Here is a 25,490-nt window from a genome sequence, read left to right on the forward strand (position 1 = left end):
AATGAGCAAGCCACTCGCAGAAAACATGTCTCGACTGACGAGCTTTGCCTCGATTAACGGGCTTTCCTGCTGGTTCTCGGACACCTCCGATGACAGTTTTGTTGTTGTTTCGCAAGAAAAGTTTTCCACGTGACGAGCTCATTGCCGGAACGGATTAAACTCATTAATTGAGGCAGCACTGTAATGTAAATTGAATTAATCCGTTACAGACTCCCCCAAGATTAACTTTAAAGTAAATTTTATACCAAATTCATGCAAACCTTCAGTACAAAAGTATGTACAAGTTATCACTTACCTTTACTGATGACTCTTTGTTGGTGTATAAAAGACGGTGGGGAGGAGGAGAGGTGTTAGTGTTTGGAAGGGGGGGGGGGGAGTCCCCTTCCATTATAACATCAGGCAGTGATGACTTCTCTGGGCTACACTCTCTAGCACGTTTTGCCTGCATACCACTAGGACCTGCTTGTAGCTTACTGCTTGATTTTCTCACTAGTTTTTAAATAGGTTCATTCGTAAGCCGAGGTGTCACTGTACCTTCTCAGCATATAGTTTCAGGGAGCCACATGTATTAGAAAAGGTAATGAAGAAATTAGAAGGTGTACCTGGTTCACCTCAGGGGTCATTGTGTGGGAAGACAACAGAAACCACTTAAGTTTCATTCTATAAAACATTGCTGATTGTGTATTCCATTGGTGAACAAGGGAAATGGTTAACTGATGATAATGTTTATATTAAAATTAATCTATTGGCTCTCGGGATGGATTTCAAAAGATTATCTTTAAATTTACATCCAGCTAGTTAATTTATGCATAGATGGCTCTTATCTTGCATTGGTGTTTTTTTAAAATAAGTGTTCAGTATTAGAAAGGTATTAAAATTTATTCAGTGGTGTATGTATAGAATCTGTATATACTGTATATTGTTTTCCCATCTAGTGACAAGGTCTTTCAGTAATAGGAGGAAGCAGTTGGGTTACAGTACTGTATACTAGGGCCATGGAGAAACTACAGGCAAAACAAAATAGAAGAAACCAGAGGGTCAGGATAAAATTTTAAGTTAACTAGGTACATAAAACAAAGACCCATCCTAAGCTGCTTCACAGCCTTAACAGAAAGAAAACAACAGTAAAGGAACAAGTGATGAAATGAAGGGCATTGGAGGTCATGGTTAGATAATACTTGAGGAACTCGACAAGAGATTCCAGGAGGTCTCCACAATAAAGCAAAGGGAACTGCTTGAACTGATTAACACTTTCGCCCGGGCATGACGCAGCATTGCGTCATCCGTTTACTGGCGGTAATACCGGGGATGACGCAGCATTGCGTCATCCACCTTAAATAATCGCCAAAAATCAGGTTTTTATCCGATTTTTTTGGGACTGGTTTTAAAATGTGCGCCGATGTCGTCCCATTTTCTTTGTTGAGCCTCGTGGCCCTCAGGTGGCTTGGCACATGCCGTCGGCCCATTGTTTTCGCTCCACTGTTGTGACCAATGTCTCCTCCCCTCACATCTCAAACGTGTGAACATTTCGCCTGTTTTCCATGGCTATATTTCTTACTTCGGCTTTAGAAACTATCTACGCTTACTCCACGATGGATAGTGATCATGAACAAGGCCCTTCCAGGAAGAAAATTGTGAAAGAAAGGCTTGAAAAGGAAGGGAATTGGGAGTGTAGCTGGAAGGCGTCTGAGCGCTCACTCGCGACTAACGCGTGGCCCGTCTTCAACTCGTCGGCGGTTGGAGCGTGAACAGGTTTTTTTATTTTATATGCTAATGTTCCTCTAGAGAATTCTATTGCGAACCCATTGAGATCAAAATGAAAGACCTAGGACAAATATTGAGGTGACCAGAGTGAAAATAGTGAAAACATTTTATCGCGTTTGCGCGCTCCTGGGTAACTCATTCGCACTTTCTCTGTTTGCTGCGGGTAATTAGCCGGGCTTTTGGAGTTTATATGCATTTAGTGCTGTAGAGAATTCTATTGCGAACACAATGATACCAAATTTAATCTCGTAGGACGAGAATTAAGGTGACAAAGTTGAAGAGAGTATATACTTTTCAGAATTTACGCGCGCTCCCGTGACACCCTGGGTCCCATATCGCAGAGTTGAAGGGTGGCGCGCGGGGTACGCCAAAGTGTTAAGACAGTTTTTTGCCAAGTAGTACTCTGAAAGGCATTGATATTACCAGGGATGAGGTAAGGAGGCATCAACTGGAACTGTACATGACTAAGACTTTTAGACCAGAAAGACACTCATTGTGGATAATAAAAAAAAAAAAGGAGCAGAAAGTTGGAAGAAAGCTAGAAGATCCCAATATACAAGGGTGACAAACAGGAGGGATTAAATTGCATAGCAGTATCCCTAACTTGCTTACCTTGCAAGGGCCCCTCCCTAGTCAACACGCTGCTTTGGTGGGAGGATTGGGATAAAACAAATGGGCCAGTGTGCCCCACCTGAATCATTCGGTTTGTCTAGTAAACTGCCTAGTTAGACATTGAGTTAAGTGTAGGATTTGTATCCCTGTTGTTCCCTGGGATACCAATTGACCCTTTAGTGGTGACCTACGTTTGCTGTTTCAGTTACCCATGAGGTTGTTTGACCATGTGCTTGTGCCTCCTCTAGTTGGGCTACATGGTGGGTGGGAGCTAAGCAACGAAGTCTAATACTGTTTTTTTTTTATTTTTAATTCTGACCACATATCTCATTCTCCAGCTGCTGAGTTGGACTGTGTCGATGATCAGGCTCCATAGCTCCGCTTGTGGTGGGATTTGTTATCCCACCACATCTAAAAATTTGAATCTAAAAGGCTACCCTTTTAGATTCTCTCTCTCCTCAAGCCTTGGTAGGGTTGACTTCATAGTTCTCAGTGGTGACTACCCCATTTCCTGGAGTGACTCAAACTTTGATGGTAGCTAGAGCACCTTTTGTCTTCCCTCTCCTTCCAGGAGGTTCAAGCCATCATCTTCACCATAAAGTACACACATTTCCCACAACAGCTGCATCATTCCAGGACCTATTTGGCCCCACTACATATCCCAAATATTTTTTATGTCTACCATGATAAGCATACCTACCTTGACAATTTGCACACACATGGACCCTTATAGACTCTGTGGATTCTGGTATTTCATTTACCCCCATCTGGGCTGGCTCCAGCAGTCGAGGCCTCGTATCTTACATTGGTGAGGCCCCAGTTCAGGTCTCAAAGAACGTCTCTTTGAATGTCAGTACTGTACTGTATTGGCAGAAATCCTCTTTCCACCTCACGGTGAGATAAGAGGTCAGAGAACTTGAGGACTGCTTTGAGGATATTAAGCATATCTTAAAAGCTTAGGATTTTCTTGTCCTACAGGTTGACACATTCACTCGGCCTCCTCCCAGCCATTGTCATCATTCCCTTAAGGTGGGCAGTGTGACCTTTGATAGTTGGACAATCTCGTCTTCGGTAATTTTTGTTGGTGCCAGATGTTCCATTCAGTAATATATTCCCTTTCCATGCTTCTGCAGTAGCTGATGTAAATTCTGGCATGAATGTGATAGTGAGGTGTCTTTTTGCCCCTTATGTGGTTCCTCAGACCATTCTAGGACAAAAATGTTCTTTCCATGTTCATTGCATTAACTTGGGTGATGTCCACCCAGATTTTTTTTATGTGCTTGTCTCCATTATGAGTTTGATCAGGCCCTCCTCCACCTTGGACATCAATATCGCATTTCGTTCCCCCGAGCAAGATGCCAAATCTGCCCTCTTTTTCTATTTTTCTGGCATCACTAAATTAATGTTATCTACTGTCTCATAGAAAGATTATTATTGACTGTTGAGGAATAAAATATAAGTACAGCAATCATATTATTTCAAGTTGTCTTTGTGTTCACTTTACTACAAAATATCATTGGCACACTTAGCATTCCAAATAAAAAGCAGCAGGTGCCATGAATATGGAATATTGTTCTTGGATTACAGTAATCATAAAATTATTAATACACATTCAGTAATGTGATGAAACAAAGCTTTTGATTCACAAAAATAAGATGAGGTACAGGTGCTGGAAATCAGTTTACCAATAACACAATTTATCAAAGCAGTGATTTTGTTGCCCAACAGTCAATCCTATGGTATTTTTATCAAGAGTAAGCATATTTATTTAAGAATTCAAACTTTTGAGATAACTAGGTTAACCACTATTGGAAATAAGGTGTACTGTATATTTATAGTGAATTGTTTATTTGAAAATTGTAAAGCATATAATAATATAATACAATAGTTTCTTTGAAAAGTTTATAATACTGTATATGATAATGTACTGGAATGGTTTTCCTAAAGCAGAGGGTTCTCAAACTGAGGTTTGTGTACCCCTAGTGTTTATATGTTCCAAGGTTGCTCTAAGGTTTACATGTACCAAGTTTGCTCTAAGGTTTACATGTTCCAAGATTGCTCTAGGTTTTGTGTGTTCCAAGGTTGTTCTAGGGTTTACATGTTCTAAGGTTGCTCTAGGGTTTACATGTTCCAAGGTTGCTCTAGGGTTTACATGTTCCAAGGTTGCTCTAGGGTTTACATGTTCCAAGGTTGCTCTAGGGTTTACATGTTCCAAGGTTGCTCTAGGGTTTACATGTTCCAAGGTTGCTCTAGGGTTTATATGTTCCAAGGTTGTTCTAGGGTTTACATGTTCTAAGGTTGCTCTAGGGTTTACATGTTCCAAGATTGCTCTAGGTTTTGTGTGTTCCAAGGTTGTTCTAGGGTTTACATGTTCTAAGGTTGCTCTAGGGTTTACATGTTCCAAGATTGCTCTAGGTTTTGTGTGTTCCAAGGTTGTTCTAGGGTTTACATGTTCTAAGGTTGCTCTAGGGTTTACATGTTCTAAGGTTGCTCTAGGGTTTACATGTTCCAAGATTGCTCTAGGTTTTGTGTGTTCCAAGGTTGTTCTAAGGTTTACATGTTCTAAGGTTGCTCTAGGGTTTACATGTTCCAAGATTGCTCTAGGTTTTGTGTGTTCCAAGGTTGTTCTAGGGTTTACATGTTCTAAAGTTGCTCTAGGGTTTACATGTTCCAAGATTGCTCTAGGTTTTGTGTGTTCCAAGGTTGTTCTAGGGTTTACATGTTCTAAGGTTGCTCTAGGGTTTACATGTTCTAAGGTTGCTCTAGGGTTTACATGTTCCAAGATTGCTCTAGGTTTTGTGTGTTCCAAGGTTGCTCTAGGGTTTACATGTTCTAAGGTTGCTCTAGGGTTTACATGTTCCAAGGTTGCTCTAGGGTTTACATGTTCCAAGGTTGCTCTAGGGTTTACATGTTCCAAGGGTGCTCTAGGGTTTACATGTTCCAAGGTTGCTCTAAGGTTTACATGTTCCAAGGGTGCTCTAGGGTTTAAATGTTCCAAGATTGCTCTAGGGTTTACATGTTACAAGGTTGTTGCAGTGAATATATAATGTTTCAAGTTCACTCTAGTTGATGAAACAACATTAGGACATTATATGTCCCAACCCATATGGTCACTAGAGCAACCTTGGAACATTGAAATGCAAGATAGAGCACTGGCTGAATGCATGTCCGTTTAATTATGCCTGACCTAGAAGGTAAAGACAAGATCTCATCTTTAAAAACTGACATTCAATTAATAATTGAAAGTGCTATCCATGAATCTCATATTATTTGCATTTAATTATTTAGAATTTTGAGAAGCTAAAGCTCATCATCTGTACTTTGACAGTAAACATTCTGACGATGGTAAAATTCATCATCCATCTCGAGATTACTGGGAACCAATCAAAGTATCGGGGGACCATCAAGGGATGATCTCGGTCAACCACTCATCACTTCAGAAAATACCATAAAGTATTTGCCGGTGTATAAGATGCACTTTTTTATTTTTAAATGTATCAAAATTGCCCTGCATCTAATTCGGCCATATTACCGATGGGAGATCGAGCGTTGTAGGCTAGGGAGCTAGACGAGCATGCTGGGTAAGTTCGCTAGGCACAAAAGACGTTGCTAACAATAAAATATTGAAAACCAGCCAAATTATCACAGTAAATTATGTTACTAATAATAAAATATTGAAAACAAGTCAAATTATCATGGTCTGTTGTTACACACTTAGGAAAATTGCTTAGATACGTTGGCAGTTATGAGGGAAGCTTATATCATCTCACTTACCTATATCTTCTTACCCAGCATACATAACCCACACCTTGTATATGACTTACATTATTTAACGACTGTGTTGCCTTTAAGAAAGCGTTGTTCTTTATTTAAATAAAAAATGCTCCTATAAATTTGAAAGGAATATTTATCTTTCATGCATCTGTCAGCCATTTCCATTGAGTGGATGACAACAAAACCATAGCGCTGCAATGGTGCACCACCCTGGTGGCCTGTCGCGGTAATGCAAAACATCATATCCAGAAATACTATACAGGCTGTGAAACTTGTAATTCTCTTGCTCAAAATATAAACAACTAAACAGCTGCAGACGATGAGTTACAATAACGTGGCTGAAGATGTGAAGACTAAACCACACAAACTTTAGTCTTCAGCTATACAGCTGATCTCAAAAGAGGTAAATTTGCTAATACAAAAAAAATGCACAAAATATCCTTGTAAAATAGGAATGGGTCTTATGCGAGGGTGTCTTTTATGCAAGCAATTTTATGCCAGCAGTAGTAATTACTCTGCTAGTGAATATTTTCACTTTGGTTTGCAAAATATCTGCTGGAAAAGTATGATTTTTTTTTTAATTTTTACTGCAATATAGACTGATCATGTGTGTGTTTTTTCATGTATTTTGTCAACATTGTTTTGAAAAATATAGAAGGAATGTTGAAAAATATTAGTAATGATGAAATTGCAATTAACATAAATATTTAGCACCATTGTGCATAATCTATTATGAACACATTTTGTTTTATATCTTTTTCTCAATCACATTTTTTTTATGAATATTTTGACACCAAATTTATAGTTCTAACTCAGAAACTAAGAAAACAAAGAAATAATATAAACATTTTAGGCATCGCTGAGTGAGAGCTTGAGATGCCTGGAACATTTATATTCGAATACACCAGTGGGGGCAGAACGTCAGAGAGTTAAATAATTTTTTAATCATATAAATTATTTTTTCTGTCTAACAAGAGCACCACCAAGGTGCAAGAATTATTTCAGAAATCAGATTAGTATATGAAAGTAAAACAGATTTTTTGTTATTGGTAAGTTTGTTCAGCCAGTGGCATCAGTCGGTTTATTACAGGCCCAGCCAATTCCAACCGACCTTGTGGCTAAGCTGTTGGGCAACCGAGTTGCTGTGTCGCCAATTGTAACAGTGGAACCACGTAGACGCAAGTTCCACAAGCCCATTACCCTTACCATCCCAGTGCCTCAAGCCTCTAGCAAGGGAATGATCAACCAGTATTCCGGCGAAGCTCCGACCCTCCGTCTCCTTTGCTCCATCACTGGTGAGTATGATAATATATAGAATGTGTTCTGCTCTTTGGTGTATATTTGTGAAAGTTTTCAGTTTATCTGTGTTTATGGGATGGTGACAGATGGGCTCTAATACTCTGGTAGCTTTTAATTTATTATTTGTCTAGGAATGCCTATCTCCTGTGTCACATTTTCTGAGGCTGATTATCTTTACATGTTCTATCAGGTCTTATCTCTATTTTCAATTGTAATATGGATGTGACTGTTTTTAATGCCTTTAGTAATTGGAATTGTGATAACTATTTGAAGAAATTTTGAAATTGGCTGAAAAAAGTAAAATCTTAAGAAGCCTAATTATTATTCAATCAAATATAATGCTAGAGATCAATGTTACATTTAGTAGAGCTTTGGTTTTTAGCATTATTTTGGTAATACTGTCTTACTTTGCCCTGTTTTTCTGCTCATATAAATAGGAATTTTCAAAGGCATTAATGAAAATCACAGGTTGCCACTACAATTAATAAATTTCTACATGAGGAACCTCTTACCCAAGCTTGCTTACATCTAGTACCTCCGCCTGTTTGAGGGTGTGTGAATATCTCTATTTTGAAACTATGGCTAACCCTTTCTACATAAATTTGAATGCCTTCATGATCATGAGTAAGATTTGGGTGGAAGGTTGTTTATATTAAAAGTCTTTGAATTGCAATCTTATGCTATTTTTGTGAAAGAGGAAAGCTATTTGTAGAGTGAAAGAAAGTGGTGAAGCTAATAGCTGTTGCACCTTCAAACAAATGTGCATCTCACAGTAGAACCTCAATATTAACTTGTCATAATTATAATAATTATTATTTTATATATATATATATATATATATATATATATATATATATATATATATATATATATATATATATATATATATATATATATATATATATATATATATATATATATATATATATATATATATATAATAATTTATATTTATATTTGACAGTGTCAGACCACAAAGGAAGGATTAAGACAGGAATTTTCTTAAGTACTTTAGTTTTTAATAATACATCGTCAGAAGGATGGATTTACAGATCAGTAGGTTGGATATACTGTATAGGCGACTTGTCCAGCCAAACGCCGTCGCATGTTACCACATTGAGATAATGAAGAACAAAGCCCATCATGTTCATGTGATTTTACCTCATCTTTAGTTCACGCCCATACTGTGCGTAGACGGGCTTCAGCTCCTTGTCCACAGTGTGCAACAATTCCTCACCCTGGTGCCGCTGTTACATCTTGCAGAAAACCAGGTGTACTTGTATGGAGTGACGGTGAAGATTTTGTTCCACTAATTATTGCCTTTGACAATAAAGATGTTGGGATTAGACCTTTTCCCTGAACAGTGTGAGTGCACCAAAAATTATATTTTTTCTCCTTGTTGACGTAACCATGCTGAACAGTTTCGATATGTATCCGGTGAAAACAGGTCAAAAACCCACATTCCATGTGTTTAGTTTTTGAGTAGTAACACAATTACTAAAAAAGTTTGTATGTTAGGAATGTCTTTGCCAAAGACCCATTCAGAACCCAGTATTGCACCATGCTGCTACACCCAGGCTCACCTACAGGGAGGCCTGTCATGTACACAGAATAAAATATTTGCCACTAGCTGGAAAGCATGCAATAGGCCAGCATGCGTGCATTGTTTGTAAAACCACAGAAACGAGACCACAGAAACATAAGGTGGTGCAAACCTGATGCAAAGTATGTGCAGTCACTTTGTGTCATATCAATTGATTTAACGACTACCAGTCTCAGTACTGAGGCGTTCACACCCGGGAATGTTGCCCAATATTTTTTTTTTAAATGGCGTCTGTGAGGAAGCTGATGTAAACCCTGTGTAGCTGCGGGACTTATAAATCTTGCGGAGTACTCCAAAACATTATAGGAAGTGGTGAGCACTTTCGCGTCAGTTACTCAACACTCCATATGAAGGGTTGCACAGTTAAGGCTTAATATCCCATTATCTCATTAAAGACATTGTACCTCACCTCACCTCTTTCCTGCCTATATATCCACACCCACTGAACCGTAAATCCATCCTTCTGAAGATGCATTATTAAACACGAAAGTACTTAATGAAATTCCTGTCTTAATCTTTCCTTCGTGATCTGACAGTCATTTATTTATTTATTTATTTATTTATTTATTTATTTATATATATATATATATATATATATATATATATATATATATATATATATATATATATATATATATATATATATATATATATATATATATATTATATAATAAAATATTTAAAAAAAAATAGAGCAGTAAGGCAGAAGAAAATAAATGCATTCAGTGTTTTGATATTAAAATTTAATTGGACAAAGAAATGTTTCTCTTTAACAAGTGGTAGGGTAATTATTTGTTAAATTTCTTTATTTCCATATTCTTCTGTTGGTAGTAGCCTATTGAATATTTTTCATCAATCAAATATTATAAAATTTTCTGAGAGGTAACTCACAGTTGCTCAAGCACAATTTATATCTTAATGGTGCATCTTTCAGTTAACATATCATTATATGCAGTATAAGTGTAGTCCATTATTATTTATTAATATCAAGGCCTTATGATGTACAATATTTTCTTTTCAAAACTGCCCTACTTAGATACGCATCCGAGTTCTACTTGTCCATCAAAACAAATTAGCGTGAAAGATAATCACTGAACAAATTTATTATACAGTAGTGTGATCTATTAGTAGATGTTATACTAATCTGAATTTTTAGTGAAGTACATACAGTACTGACCTAAGTGTTCTTTTCTTTATAAAATTGTAAAGTGTTTAAGTTAACATTACTCTTTGATAAGACAGTGCTGTGTGACTTCATATTTTAAAACATGAAAGTATTTTAATTATAATAGGATAGAAAAATTATTGTAAGTGTGAATGCAGTGCCTTTCAATCAAAAACCAGGAAATCTCCTTCAGCATTTCTATACTCTCTATTGTAAAGTGTTGTGTATGGTACAATGTATCAGAAGAAGCTCGTTAGCTTCTTAACAAAATTTTTTAATGTTCCGCACTTATCTGTCCCCAATTCTCCCTCTTGTAGGTGGTTGTGTGTCACACATTGTAGGTTAGTTTAATTTCACAAACTCCTCATTATTTTCATATCCTAAGTTGTCTAAAACTTTAGTATCTTATCTTCGAATATATTTGTCATCAGTAAATTCTTGCTTTATATGTACATAATCCAATATCCTCTGTGCAGATACATATAACTGACAAATTCTGTAGGAACAAAGGGTTCACTTAATATATTCTATGTTTTCTGTAATATCACACTGTTTCTTTGTTTCACTCAAATGACTTCTTTTGTTGTGTCACGTAATCTAATGTAGCATTGTGTTATGGCTTTCTACTGACTCTTTCCACAAATGCATTTCATTTATTGCTTTAAATTTCCTATGAAAAAATTGTTGCTGACAGTCAGCATGGGAACATAATAACATAATGTGACAATACTAATGAAGTGAGAATCACAGTAACCCATGAGACATAAAGTTATATTGTACAGTCCTAATTCAATGGCAGCACAAAATAATAAATATTTGAGACCTACCAGTATACTGCTATTGTTAAAATGTTAACAGTACAGTACACTTCTGCTATTAGTATGTTAACAGTATACTCCTATTGTTAAAATGTTAACAATTCACTTTTACTGTTAAAATGGTGGTAGTACATTTCCATTGTTAGAACACAGTATTAATAATATGCTCGTAACTAAGACTCACACGGTAACTGATGAGGTAAGGGTGAGGCAGTTATCATACCATTTGTTTGCTCATTGAAGTCATTACACTATAACCAAGAGCTTTTTAGTATGCTACAATCACAGGAATTTCTTTTGAGAAATATAAATTATTTGAAAAATTAAAGCCTGTAGTGAAGCCCAAGACACACTTTGTAGTTATTTAGAATAAAATTAACCTTATCAGTAATTTTATAGATATATTTTATGCACTATAGCTCACAAAAAACTTTTCAATTGGTAATTTTGTGAGAGAAGGGCTTATGTTTGTGTTGTATGTGAGATTCATGTGTGTTGGTGAGGAATGTGTATGGTCTGCCTGGGAGACCCCCACCACTTGGGTGACAACACGGAAAGACCAACTCTGCTCTCCCACTGTTTGTTCTGCTTGGACGCTTCAACTTGTCAGTTTTGTTGAGGCAGTTTTATTGTTTTTGTCTCTGTACTGCAATATTTTCCCCTTCATTCTTTCTGACTTGTACATGATGTTCGAGACTGACCGTGACAAAGCTGACACTGGCTGAGCGCGGCTGGTTGGGGGGTGGCCAGCTCTTCCCAGTACATCTAGGGCTGGCAAGGCTTCATGTCATCAAACCTCTCAGAGAAACATAACTCAGCAAGTAGATACAATTACAGCATCGTTTTCTTAAGTATTGTATCTTATTGGAAGCCTATCAAAATACAGATGTTTGATTCTCACTCAGAAAGTGTTTTGAAGCTGTAATGCCCTGATTTTTCGTCTAGAGGCAGATACTGTATAAGGCAATGCCTTACCAGTTTAACTTTTCTTATTGGTAGACGCAAGGGTTAGAGCAGTATTCATAGAATGCTTTGGAGTAAAGAGATGTTGTTGAAATAGACCAATGCCAACTAATGCATTTTAATTATTTTCTGGTGTTGCTTACACTGCCATAGCATTATTATTGAAGACATGGTCAATCTTTTTCTATTGAAAATGTTGATGAAATTCACTAAGATTTTTAACTATTGTTAGCAACATTATAGCACTGAAGCAGGAGTTGGTATTAATGTCTCGTTTGTACGTCTCTTAACCTTAGTGCATTTTGTGAATAGGGCCAGAGGTATATGAACAGATGTACCAATGGGGTTCTGAACTCTCTCTCTGTAGTAGGTTGAAATCCCCAATGTTTTTTCCTAGGGGTTCATTAATACCAGAAGCAGTGTAGTATTGACTTAGCAGTTTATTAAAATAGATTAGTGCTTGTGGAAGTATGAGCCATGTATCCTTCTCAGTCCATGTAGAGAGAAAATAATAGAGGATCCACAGTTTCTGCATCTCTTAATTTAAATTAATGTTTACATCATGTAAAAGTCATTTTCAATATAAAACCTTGATCATACCTGAGCCCGTTGACCCAAAAATTCCCCAGCACTGTATGGTAGAAAGTAACATCAGTTATCCAGTTTTAGGCTTGTCCCTTGACAGTGTGTTGAAAAATTTCGTATAAATATTTTTATATCTGATATACCCTTGCCTTTTAATCAGAATTTAACTTAAGATATTTAACTAAACTATAATTGGATTCGTTTCCCCAAACCTTTCTCACGTACTAACCAAGAAACACTTCTACTCTTGTTATGCTGCACATGTGGGCCTCTTCTGTAGGGGTGTTTCGGAAAAGATCTTTGAAAGGTAAAAATTCAGCTCCAAAAGAAAAGGAATGGGCATCTGGGTGCAATCTTTAAGTTGTCTTTTTAATGCTGATACTGTTTTGTTTTTTCTGCCATAACGCCCCTAACTGTGGTCTCTGTAATCCTCTTGAGTACTGTAAATACTGTATGGTAATTTTCATAGCATTTATTTTTATACTTCAAAACTAATGCTATGTATAGAAAAGTATACTTATAACTGCCCATCTAAATGGATATTTTGTTAATGGAAATTTCCATACATTACAGATTATGCTCAAGTTTAATGTTGTGCCTTGCAGTTTTGAGCAATATAAAAAGAAAGAGTGGAATGCCCCCAAATCACTTGTTACTATTACCTCCAGTGCCACTCCTGCTTTCCTCTGTTACTGTTTCTACAACCACTATTATTTACACACTACCACAACTGTTCTTACAACCACTATTACAACTGTTACTGTAACGGCTAACTTTACTATTATTACAACCACTACCACAACTTCTTGCATAACCTCTACACAGCATTTATTACAACCACTAAGACAACTGGTTTTATAACCTGTACCACAGCATTTATTACAACCACTACCACCATTCTTACTATAACCACAATTATTACTCCAACCACCACAACAACTCATACTACAATCACTAAAACAACTCATACTTCAACCCCTATTAAAACTCATACTACAACCACTCCCACAACACTTTCCATAACAACTACCACAATCATTATTACCTCCACTACCATGAATATTAGTACAACCACTATCACAACTGTTGCTACAATCGCTACCACAACTATAACTTATTACTACCACTGCACAAACTGTTACTACAACTATCAATGCATAACCACTATGCAACCACTGCTGTTAGTACAACCACTACCTCAACTACTATCACAACCACTACCTCAACTACTATCACAACCACTACCTCAACTACTATCACAACCACTACCACAATTGTACTGTAACCACTATCACTATTGTACTGTAACCACTACCACAAGTGTACTATAATCACTACCACAATTCTACTATAACTACTACCACAATTCTACTGTAGCCACTACCACAATTCTACTGTAGCCACTACCACAATCCACCACAGTTGTACTATAACCACCACCACAGTTGTACTATAACCACCACCACAGTTGTACTATAACCACCACCACAGTTGTACTATAACCACCACCACAGTTGTACTATAACCACCACCACAATTGTACTATAACCATCACCACAATTGTACTATAACCACCACCACAATTGTACTATAACCACCACCACAATTGTACTATAACCACCACCACAATTGTACTATAACCACCACCACAATTGTACTATAACCACCACCACACCATCCCAATTGTAATCCACTATCACAATTGTAATATTACCACTACCACAATTGTTACTTCAAACACTACCACAATTGTTACTTCAAACACTACCACAATTGCAAGTACAAACACTACCACAATTGCAAGTACAAACACTACCATAAATATTACAACATCTACCACAACTCCTACAACAACTATCAAAACCATAACTATTACTGCAACTACTTCAACAATTGTTATTACAACCACTACCACAACTGTTTATACAAATCGTTGAAAACGACAAGGTTTTTTTATTTATGATTCTGGCACGAATCTTTTCGATATCCTTATGTTGTTCTTCACTGAAGCAGGAAGATTAAAAATTAACTCTACAAAGATCATTTTTACTTATAATTTGTGGCTGACATCTAGTCATGCGTTTCGTAAGGTCTCGCCTCACATTCTCAAAGACAAATTCTTCTGTGTTAGCACATAATTATATCCTCTAATGGTGAGGTGTTAGGTGACATAGATGAATGATATATATACCTACCACCTCACCATTAGAGGATATAATCAGGTGCTAACACAGAAGAATTTGTCTGAGAATGTAAGGTGAGACCTTATAAAACGCATCACTCGGCACCAGACCCAAATAATAAGTAAAAATTTGACTAATTAATTAATTTGACTACGTTAATTAATAAGAAATTAACTTGACCACTATATATATATATAGTGGTCTGAAAAGTGTCTATATACTATACAGTATACTGTATATAGTGTCTATAATGGTTATATAATAGTCGGTCTCATTTCTTTCAATGTTTGCTGATGATTGAAAAAATTATGAGGAAGATTAAAACCGAGGAAGATAGCAAGAGGCTACAAGATGACCTAGACAAACTGAAGGAATAATCCAACAAATAGCTACTAAAGTTCAACCCAGGTAATTGTAAGGCAATGAAAAAAAGGTGGAGGGAACAGGCCAGACACAGGGTACCGAATGGGAGACAAAGTCCTCCATGAAATGGAGAGAGAGAAAGATCTAGGGGGTTGGTATCACACGGAACATTTCTCTTGAAGCCCACATCAAAGAATGTAATCAGCGGTGTAAGCAAGTTTGGATAACATCAGAACTGCCTTTAGAAGCTTGTGTAAGGAATCATTTAGAACCTTGTACACCAAATGTGTGGGACCAACCCTGGAGTATCCATCGCCAGCATGGAGCTCATACCTTGTCAATCATAATACGAAACTAAAGGAGGTTCAAAGGTATGCCACCAGATTAGTCCCAGAACTAAGAGGTATGAGTTGTGAGGAAAGGCTGCATGAATTGCACCTCACGTTGTTGGAAGACAGAATAATTTGAGGATTTATGATATTTGAATGCAGAATTTTCAAGGAAATTGGCAGGGTGGATAAGGACATGATAACATGGGTGGTAATTGCACAAGGGGACACAGGTGGAAACCAAGTACCCAAATGAGCCACAGCGACATTAGAATGAAAGAGAAAGTATTTCGAAGTGGTGTGGTGAAGGCAGACTCCATACAGTTTAAAAATAGATATGATCGAGCTTATAATAAGGCCCAGGAACCTTATGAACATGTTTGCTGATGATGGTAAGATAATAGGGAAGATAAGAAACTTAAATGATTGTCATGCCCTTCAAGAAGACCTGGACAAAATAAGTATATGGAGCACCACTTGGCAAATGGAACTTAATGTAAATAAATGCCATGTTATGGAATGTGGAATAGGAGAACATAGACCCCACACAACGTATAAATTATGTGAGAAATCTTTAAAGAATTCTGATAAAGAAAGAAATCTAGGGATGGTTCTAGATAAAACCTGTCACCTGAGGACCACATTAAGAACATTGTTCAAGGAGCCTATGTTACACTTTTTAACTTCAGAATTGCTTTTAAATACATGGATGGAGAAATACTAAAGAAATTGTTCATGACTTTTGTTACACCAAAGCTGGAATATGCAGTGGTTGTATGGTGCCCATATCTTAAGAAGCACATCAACAAACTGGAAAAGGTGCAAAGACATGCAACTAAGTGGCTCCCAGAACTGAAGGACAAGAGCTACGAGGAGAGGTTAGAGACACTAAATATGCAAAAACTAGAAGATAGAAGAAAAGAGGTGATATGATCATTACGTACAAAATAGTAACAGGAATCAATAAAATTGATAGGAAAGAATTCCTGAAACCTGGAACTTCAAGAACAAGAGGTCATAGATTTAAATTAACGAAACAAAGCTGCCGGAGAAATATAAGAAAATTCACTTTTGCAAACAGAATGGTAGACGGTTGGAACACTTTAGGTGAGAAGGTGGTGGAGGTCAAAACTGTCAGCAATTTCAAAGCGTTATATGACAGTGTGCTGGGAAGACGGGACACCACGAGCCTCATCCTGTAACTTCACTTAGGTAGTTACAATTAGGTAATTACCAGTAGATTGACATTTGAGAGGCGAGACCACAGAGCAGGAGCTTAACCCCTGCAAGCACAACTAGGCGAGTACTATGCCAAAATCACTGAGACATTAGAAGAAAAAATAGAATGCAAATGTTGTATACACGGCTTTGCAAAGGCATTTGATAAATGTGACCTGGAGTGATAGCCCACAAAATGAGGTCAATAGGAATAACAGGTAAAATAGAACAATGGATATTAAGTTTCCTGTCAAAGAGAATGCAAATTGTAATAGTTAATCAAATATAGTTGAATTCAAGTGCAGCTAAGAGCTCTGTACCTCAATGGTTCTTGCACCACTGCTTTCCCTTATTCTCTCATCAGATATAGACAAAAATACAAGTCACAGTTATGTATCGTTTTTTACAAATGACAAATCAGCATGAAATTTATTTCTGTTGAAGACATTGAAAACGGCAAGCAGATATTAATAAAGTTTTAGATTGGGCTTCAGAAAATAACATGATGATTAACAGTGATAAATTACAGGGACTTAAGTACAGTAAACAAGGAAGGCCTTAAACAAAATACAGGGTACAAAACATAATCAAATTTGCTCATACAAGTAGTAGGAAATCGGCATGTTAACGATATGGGAATAATGATGTCTAACAACCTAATGTTTCGGGAGCATAACCAAGCAAATCTAGTGTCAGCCAGTAAAATTATAGGATTCATTACAAGAACCTTCAAATCCAGGGATCCGATCACAATGGTTGTACAGTACTGTTCAAATCAATTGTGCTGTCCTGTTTTGAGTACTGCTCATTATTCGCTCCCCTCTTCAGAGCAGGAGGGATTGCTGAAATAGAGGGGATACAAAGAACATATACAGCATACATAGACACGATAAAGCACCTAAACTATTGGGACTGTCTCAAAGTTCTCCAAATGTACTCTCTAGAAAGGAGATTAGAGAAATATCAAGTAATATATACTATACATGGAAAATACTGAAGGGCCAAGTCCCAAATCTACACAGTAAAATAACAACATACTGGAGTGAATGATATGGAAAGAAATGCAGAATAGAACCAGTGAAGAGCAGAGATGCCATAGGCACAATCAGAGAACACTGTATAAACATCAGAGGTCCGCGGTTGTTCAACATCCTCCCAGCGAGCATAAGAAATATTGCCGGAACAAAAGTGGACATCTTTAAGAGGAAACGGGATAGTTTTCTTCAAAAAGTGCTAGACCTATTGGGCTGTAGTGGATATGTGGGCCTGTGGGCTGCTCCAAGCAACAGCCTGGTGGACCAAGCTCTCAAAAATGAAGCCTGGCCCCAGGCCGGCTTAGGGAGTAGAAGAACTCCCAAAACCACATCCAGGTACAATCCAGGTCCTGGAATACAACTACTACAGCTATTTCTATAACCTCACCTACTACCACAACTGTTACTACAGCCCCTACCACAACTGTTACTACAGCCCTTACCACAACTGTTACTACAGCCACTACCACAACTGTTACTACAGCCACTACCACAACTGTTACTACAGCCACTACCACAACTGTTACTACAGCCACTACCACAACTGTTACTACAGCCCCTACCACAACTGTTACTACAGCCCTTACCACAACTGTTACTACAGCCCTTACCACAACTGTTACTACAGCCACTACCACAACTGTTACTACAGCCACTACCACAACTGTTACTACAGCCACTACCACAACTGTTACTAGAGCCACTACCACAACTGTTACTACAGCCACTACCACAACTGTTACTACAGCCCCTACCACAACTGTTTCTACAACAGTTACCACAACCATTGCTATAACTGTTATTACAACAACCACAACTGTTATTACAACAACCACAACTGTTATTACAACAACCACAACTGTTATTACAACCACTACCACAATTGTTATTGCAACCACTACCACAACATGATTACAACATAATTACACAACTGTTATTACAATCACTACTACATTTGCTACAATTATCACAACTATTACAACTATAACTATTACATCCCTTACCAACAGTTACTACATCATTTCCATAACCATTACAGCTATTATTATGTCAACCAGTACCACAACTACCTCATCAACCACTACCACAACCATTACAGTCATTTTACTAACTATTTTTGCACCTACAACCACTGTTGCCTGGCGATGATTTCGGCACTCAACGTCCCCGCGGCCTGGTCCTCGACCAGGTCTGTCGTTACATCCACTACGTCAACAGTTTCTGTGACCACTTCTACAATGGTTATTACAACATTTACTGCATCCACTATCACAGATATTACCACAAACACTGTCACAACAATTATCACAACCTATACCAGAATGTTTATTACCTCAACCACAACAGTTACTGCCCCATTTATTGTAAACACTACAACAATGCTTACTGGAATCACAACAATTGATACCATAACCAATCTGGTGGTACCGCTGTTACAATTACTTGAATGTTACTACACATTGTTTACATCTACTACCACAAATTACAACTGTACAACTTAGTCTCATCACTTACTAGGAACTACTGAAGACGTCTTATAGTTCATATAGTTTCCTCTCACACGTGGCCTTGACATTTTTTTATCCTCTCTCTTTCTGAAAGTTTGGTAGATGCCCAGCAGGATCTGGTCTTTTCTGAAGCATTGAATGATAGTTTTATTAAGATGGATGTTGCCTCTCTCCTTTTAATACCCTTGACTTGTGTTTTAGTTATTTATATACAGTATATACCTTTTTTTATTTTTTTATTTTGTATTTTTTGCTTGTGCTCATTATTTTTGCTTTTTTTTTTTAGACACAAGCTACAAGTATTAGATTTATGGGAGTTGGTGCACAGTTGAATGTGTGTGTGTCTTTGAGTAGTGAGATCCATCCCTCATCACCTGACCTGTTTTGATCCCTCTCCATTTTATAAGTACACAGTTGTATATTTTTGGAAACCTTAACTTCTATCCATTTTTTTAGGATTTTTTAACACCATAAATAAATGCTCAAGAGATGAGGTGTGTGTGTATAGGTGTATGTGTGTATATATATATATATACATATATATACAGTATACATATATATACAGTGTATATATATATATATATATATGTATATGTCGTACCTAGCAGCCCAGAACACACTTCTTGGCATACTACACAAGGCCCGATTTGCCTAATAGGCCGAGTGATTTTCTTTATTTTCAATAAATTGTTTCCAATTAGTTTATTTGAATTATTATTATTATATTACATTAAGAATATAAATTATTGAATTAATTCTGTGAGTTTAGGTTGGGTTAAGATTGGTTAGATAGGGTTGGTTAGGTTCGGTCATACGTCTACGTTAGTTTTAACTCGAATTCAAAAAATATTAACTCATGCATAATGAAATGGATAGCTTTATCTTTTCATAAGTAAAAAAATAATGAAAAATATATAAATTCAGGAAAACGTGGCTTATTAGGCAAATTGGGCCTTGCATAGTAGGCCGAGTACAATGTTCTGGCTACTAGGTACAACATATATATATATATGTATATGTATATGTATATATATATATATATATATATATATATATATATATATATATATATATATATATATATATATATATATATAATATATATATAATATATATTATATACATATATGTAATATATATTATATATAATATATATTTATATATATATATATATTATATATATTTATATATATATATATATATATATATATATATATATATATATTATATATAATATATATATATATTATATAATATATATAATATATATCATATTTAATATTTATATATATATTGTATACTAGGTACGACATATATATATATATATAAAATACACACACACATACAGTACCCACATTAAATTAGTACAGTACTGTACATTATCCTTTATACTTTATATGGTTAGTATATTATAGTATTGCTGCCAAATTAAAATTATTGCATTCATCTGTGGTAACATGCAGGCTTTAATGTTAAAGATGCATCACTTTTGTCTGGGTAGTATTATATATTCATTGAAAAAAGTCCAAACTGTAAATTGTAAGGTAGTTTATAATGATGGCTTAGTATAACAAGGTCAGATGATGAAATTGTGTACACTATTATATTTTAGTCTGGAAAGTCCGAGGAAGTTGTCCAGATGTTGTACACTTCTCATAGAGTGCTGCCTGAATTGTAGTGCATGGTGTGTTGCTTTCCTTATATCCCACAAGCACTTGGTGCACATAATTAACTGTGTGCAGTTATCTGGTACCTACTTGTGTTCACTAACAGTCGCTCGGTGCACTCTACTTGCTATGTTCATTCACTAATGCACACAAGTATTTTGATTATACTGTCAGGTTTGTTAGATGCACTAGTTGGTCTATGGGCTCAAATTCACTCCCTCAAGGCTGTTCAAGTCAATTTCAGAAGCAATTACTGCAGAATGAAGTTGCACATGATTTATCAGGAGGCTCTTACTTAAGGTTTCCTTATGAGTGACTTGAGACCCATGCTAATTTTGATTGGCTTTTGGCCAGTTTTTTGGGGAGTTATACAGAAAGTATGCTTGGATAAATCAAAGTGGCTGCTCCAAAGTTAAAACTTTATATAAATTTTTACCAAACTCATGTTGTTGATGGCTGTATGGTATGAGGAGTCATCAAACAACTGTGAATGATAATCAGCAAACAGAGTTGAGTCTCTCCGCGTTGTTCACTCTCGGCTTGCTGAGCTAGCAAGAATTTCTTATCTTGTATATTATCAGGGCTTCATATCAGGATTTAAAACTATCATATTACTGTTGCACTTCATTTAAAACTTAATAGAATAATAATTAAATTTGAATTATGATATTATGATGACAAAACAAAATTTGTGTGTATTATTTATGAGCTTAAATGATTAGTAGCACACTAATGAGGTATAACAGTATATTGATCCTTTGACCAATGGGCAGCCCATTGTACAGTATGTGGAAATGCTTATGCAGACAAGTATACACAGTATAGATAGTTTCACATAACACAGTTTTATTGACATGAAAGTAAAGTATCTGAAATTCCTCTGAGGCCTCTGTTTTGATGTAGTTATCTTGGAATCCATTAATTGTAACAAGTTTTAAAGTCACCAATATTCATTTTTCTTCAGTTTCATTTTTGCATGTTGCATTAATATACTATTTTTTATAATTTTATATATACAGTGTGTGTGTGTGTGTGTGTGTGTGTGTGTGTGTGTATATATATGTGTATATATATATATATATATATATATATATATATATATATATATATATATATATATATATATATATATATATATATATATATATATATATATATATACCTGTATATATGTTGTTCCTAATAGCCAGAATGCACTACTTGACCTGCTACACAAGGCCCAATTTTGCCTAATAAGCCGAGTTTTCCTGAAGTTATATATTTTTCTAAATGTTTTTCTTGTGAAATAAAGCTTTCCATTACATTATATGTGATTTTATTTTTTATAATTTGCATTCAAACTAATGCAGAAATATGACCAAACCTAACCTATCCTAACCTAACCTCAACTAACATAACTAAGTCAATAATTCATGTTCTTAATATAATATAATATAATATTATTTCAAATGAATCAATTGGAAGCCGTTTTTTTTAAATAGCAAAAATCACTCTTGTCTAGTAGGCAAATGGGGCTTTCATAATAGGCCGAGTAGTGTATTCTGGCTACTAGGTGCGACTATATATATATGTGTGTATATATATATATATATATATATATATATATATATATATATATATATATATATATATATATATATATATATGTAATATGTATATATGGATGTGTGTATGTATATTTGTATGTGTGTTTGTGTATGGATGTATATTATGTATATATTACTCCTATTACTTCAGAGGATGTTTAGCCATCTCTTGGTAGGAGACATTGAAAGATTTTTTGGGCAGCTGCTTTGGTTGAAATACAGTACTATTTTGTGACTTGAAAATGTAAACTCACTGAAGTCATATTAAGATTTTACGATTCTAAGCTTTCACCATTAAAATAATAGTAAACAAATTATTACTGATAGCTGGCAAAATATCCACTCGATTGTATAAAGGGATATTATTATTATTATTATTATTATTATTATTATTATTATTATTATTATTATTGCTTTTATTATTATTATTATTATTATTATTATTATTATTATTATTATTCCTAGTATTAATTTATTATTAATTATTATTTAATACTAATAATTATGAATAAATACTAATGATAATAATATAAATATCATTATTATTACAATATTATTTTTTTATGTTCTTTACCACAAAATACCCAAAATTAAGGAATGCATTTTGGCAAGAGAATGGTGACCAAAACATACTGACAACTCAACAGCTCAATAATCTTGTGACTGGAATGGCTAAAGCCAAAATAATTTTTAATAAAATTATAGAATCCCTGCACTGCTATAGATAACTGCACAGAAAATGTGCAATTCTAGCTTGCAAACTCCAAAGTAAACTCCAATTTCTGTAGTAAAACAAGAAAACCATTATTATTATTATTGTTTATTATTATTAGTTTCCTTATGGTGTACTTTTGTGTGACTTAAAGATTTCTGCAGGAGAAACAGAGGCCTGCTGTTCCTCCCTCTACTGTACCTGTTACTTTGTCATTAACTCTGCATGTCACAAGTTTACATTGCCACTCATCTACTCTAATGGAATAACAATGATTAAGATTTAATCATCACCTAGAGTTGTGATTTGACTCACTTTAATGTCAATCATGGATTCAGAGAAGCAAAACTTCTGATGCTTCTCATTCTGGCTGTCTGTTGATTATTTTGATCACTTATACCACCCTTATTATAAAGAGTGCATACACTGTGTGCATGTCTTCCTATAGTATCCTCATTACTTTGGTTAGTAAGTTAGTCCACTTCAAACTGATGACCTGCTTCTTGGGCTATAAACTATATTGTAATTCTTACTTCTTGAGTAGGTCTGAAGCAAAAAACATTAATACCTATCTGGCATTCTACTCTGAAATTAATTATATGCACAGTTAATGAATGCATAAGACATATTTGTAGTTAGGCTTTTTTGTTTTTTTTGGACATAAATCATGTCATATTTCAAACCATGCAGTACACAGTGGATAAAATATTTGCCTATTATATTGCATTTAGGTCAAACCTTCATTGCTGACAAAACTATGAAGATATGGGCAAACATTAATGTAGTTAGTTAATTGACAGTCAATATTTGTGACATGTTAGACATTTTCTGAAATGTATTTTTGTTATTTCTGTGAAAGTTTAAATTTGTCTAGTGGAATACAGTATATATTTCCTAATTGCAATTGATGTCTTACAGAACTATCACTCAGAAACTCATAGGAATAGTGGTAGGAAATTTTAATAATATTTATGCCAGCCAGCGAATTTGTAAACAAATTAATTATCATAGTTTTGTCGAACAAGTTGGTTGTATTTTACTTCTTTGGCTCATGGGAAAGGGAGGCAATGTGGCTTTTATAATTTTTCATCTAGTATTGCATGTTCTTTAAATAATTTATAATTTACATCAAATACATGCACTATGTATTGCAGACATAATAGTTAAGAACTACTATTAAAGTTTTCTCCAAGTTGATATAGTATTTATAATTCATTCAATAAAGAATACAGTATTGTGAGTATTTTCTCGTGGTTATTTTGTACCATTGATACACGTAATAGATATGCCTTTATAGTGTTATTAGTTTTTTTTGAGACTTAAATATGTAAACCTTGGTATTGATACCAACAAAAAGGATTAAAAGTCATATTCTGTACTATTTGTAACAAAGGAAGCAATATTCCTCCCTTATTCCAAGTATTCCATTTTCAGTTTTTATATTTTTATACTCTTAAAGTGTCTTGTATCTCTTGTTATGTATACCGAGCTCAGCACCATATTTTCAAGATGCACACAAGTCAATTGATAAAGAACATGTACTATCACTCAGTTTACTGCAAGCTCTTCTCATATCACTGTATTGCTTCACTTTCTATACCTGATACATGGATACTTTTTGTACATTCTAAAAGTTTATCCACTTAAAAAAATATTGCAGCACAAAAGTGATCAAAGAACTTTTTTGTGAGTATAATGGATGGTAGTATTTCTCCAGGGATGACCAGTTGACTTAGTGGTAATCTTGAATAATGAACTTCATCTTGTCTCTCTTTCTGTAAGAATGACTAACCTAGATGGCATGTCTTTCCCACATCCACATATAATTCATGTTAGTGCAATGCTTGTTAAATTATTTTATTTGTAGAAATTAATCATTTAATTTTTTCCCCTAGCTGCTTTCCATCTTTTAAAAATGATAGTGATTAATGGTGGTAATTTTATAATATTGATAGAACACATTATGTGATTCTATTTTAAAATTGATTAGATATATTTTTACTAGAAGTCAGTAAAAAGCCAAGGATGCTCATGTGTTTTGAATTATAATATATTTTTTATGCAATAGACTTATGATTTTAAAATTAAATTGTTATGCTTTGATTTTTTTTTTAAGAAAACATAATCTAGTAGAAAATACAGAGCATTTTAAAAGGCTTTTGCAATATACAGCTAAATGAAGTACCTAGATATGACCATTTTTCTCATAAAAACTTTAAAAGCTCAAAAAAAAAAAAAAAAAAAGTTCGCAGTTACCAACTCCCAATTTTTCCAGGCGGCACAACCCGTGCTCAGTGGGAGGATGTG

The 25,490-nt window shown here is 35.2% G+C and overlaps 1 protein-coding gene across 31 annotated transcripts in view; it reads left to right on the forward strand.

The window, feature by feature from the left end:
• The window catches only part of LOC123756928 (ankyrin-2), a 982,618-nt gene that overhangs the window by 779,942 nt on the left and 177,186 nt on the right, over positions 1–25,490 (forward strand). For 26 of the 31 annotated variants that reach the window (XM_069329388.1, XM_069329393.1, XM_069329412.1 and 23 more), the window contains 3 exons: positions 7,241–7,445; positions 12,864–12,890; positions 25,459–25,490. The exon at positions 25,459–25,490 is cut by the window's right edge and continues 270 nt beyond it. In XM_069329388.1, coding sequence (XP_069185489.1) covers positions 7,241–7,445; positions 12,864–12,890; positions 25,459–25,490 — 264 coding nt within the window. The remainder of the gene's footprint in view (positions 1–7,240; positions 7,446–12,863; positions 12,891–25,458) is intronic. The other 5 variants (XM_069329389.1, XM_069329399.1, XM_069329409.1 and 2 more) reach the window with 1 other exon arrangement.

This window comes from Procambarus clarkii, chromosome 22, assembly GCF_040958095.1.
Source record: "Procambarus clarkii isolate CNS0578487 chromosome 22, FALCON_Pclarkii_2.0, whole genome shotgun sequence".
Taxonomy (NCBI): Eukaryota; Metazoa; Arthropoda; class Malacostraca; order Decapoda; family Cambaridae; genus Procambarus; species Procambarus clarkii.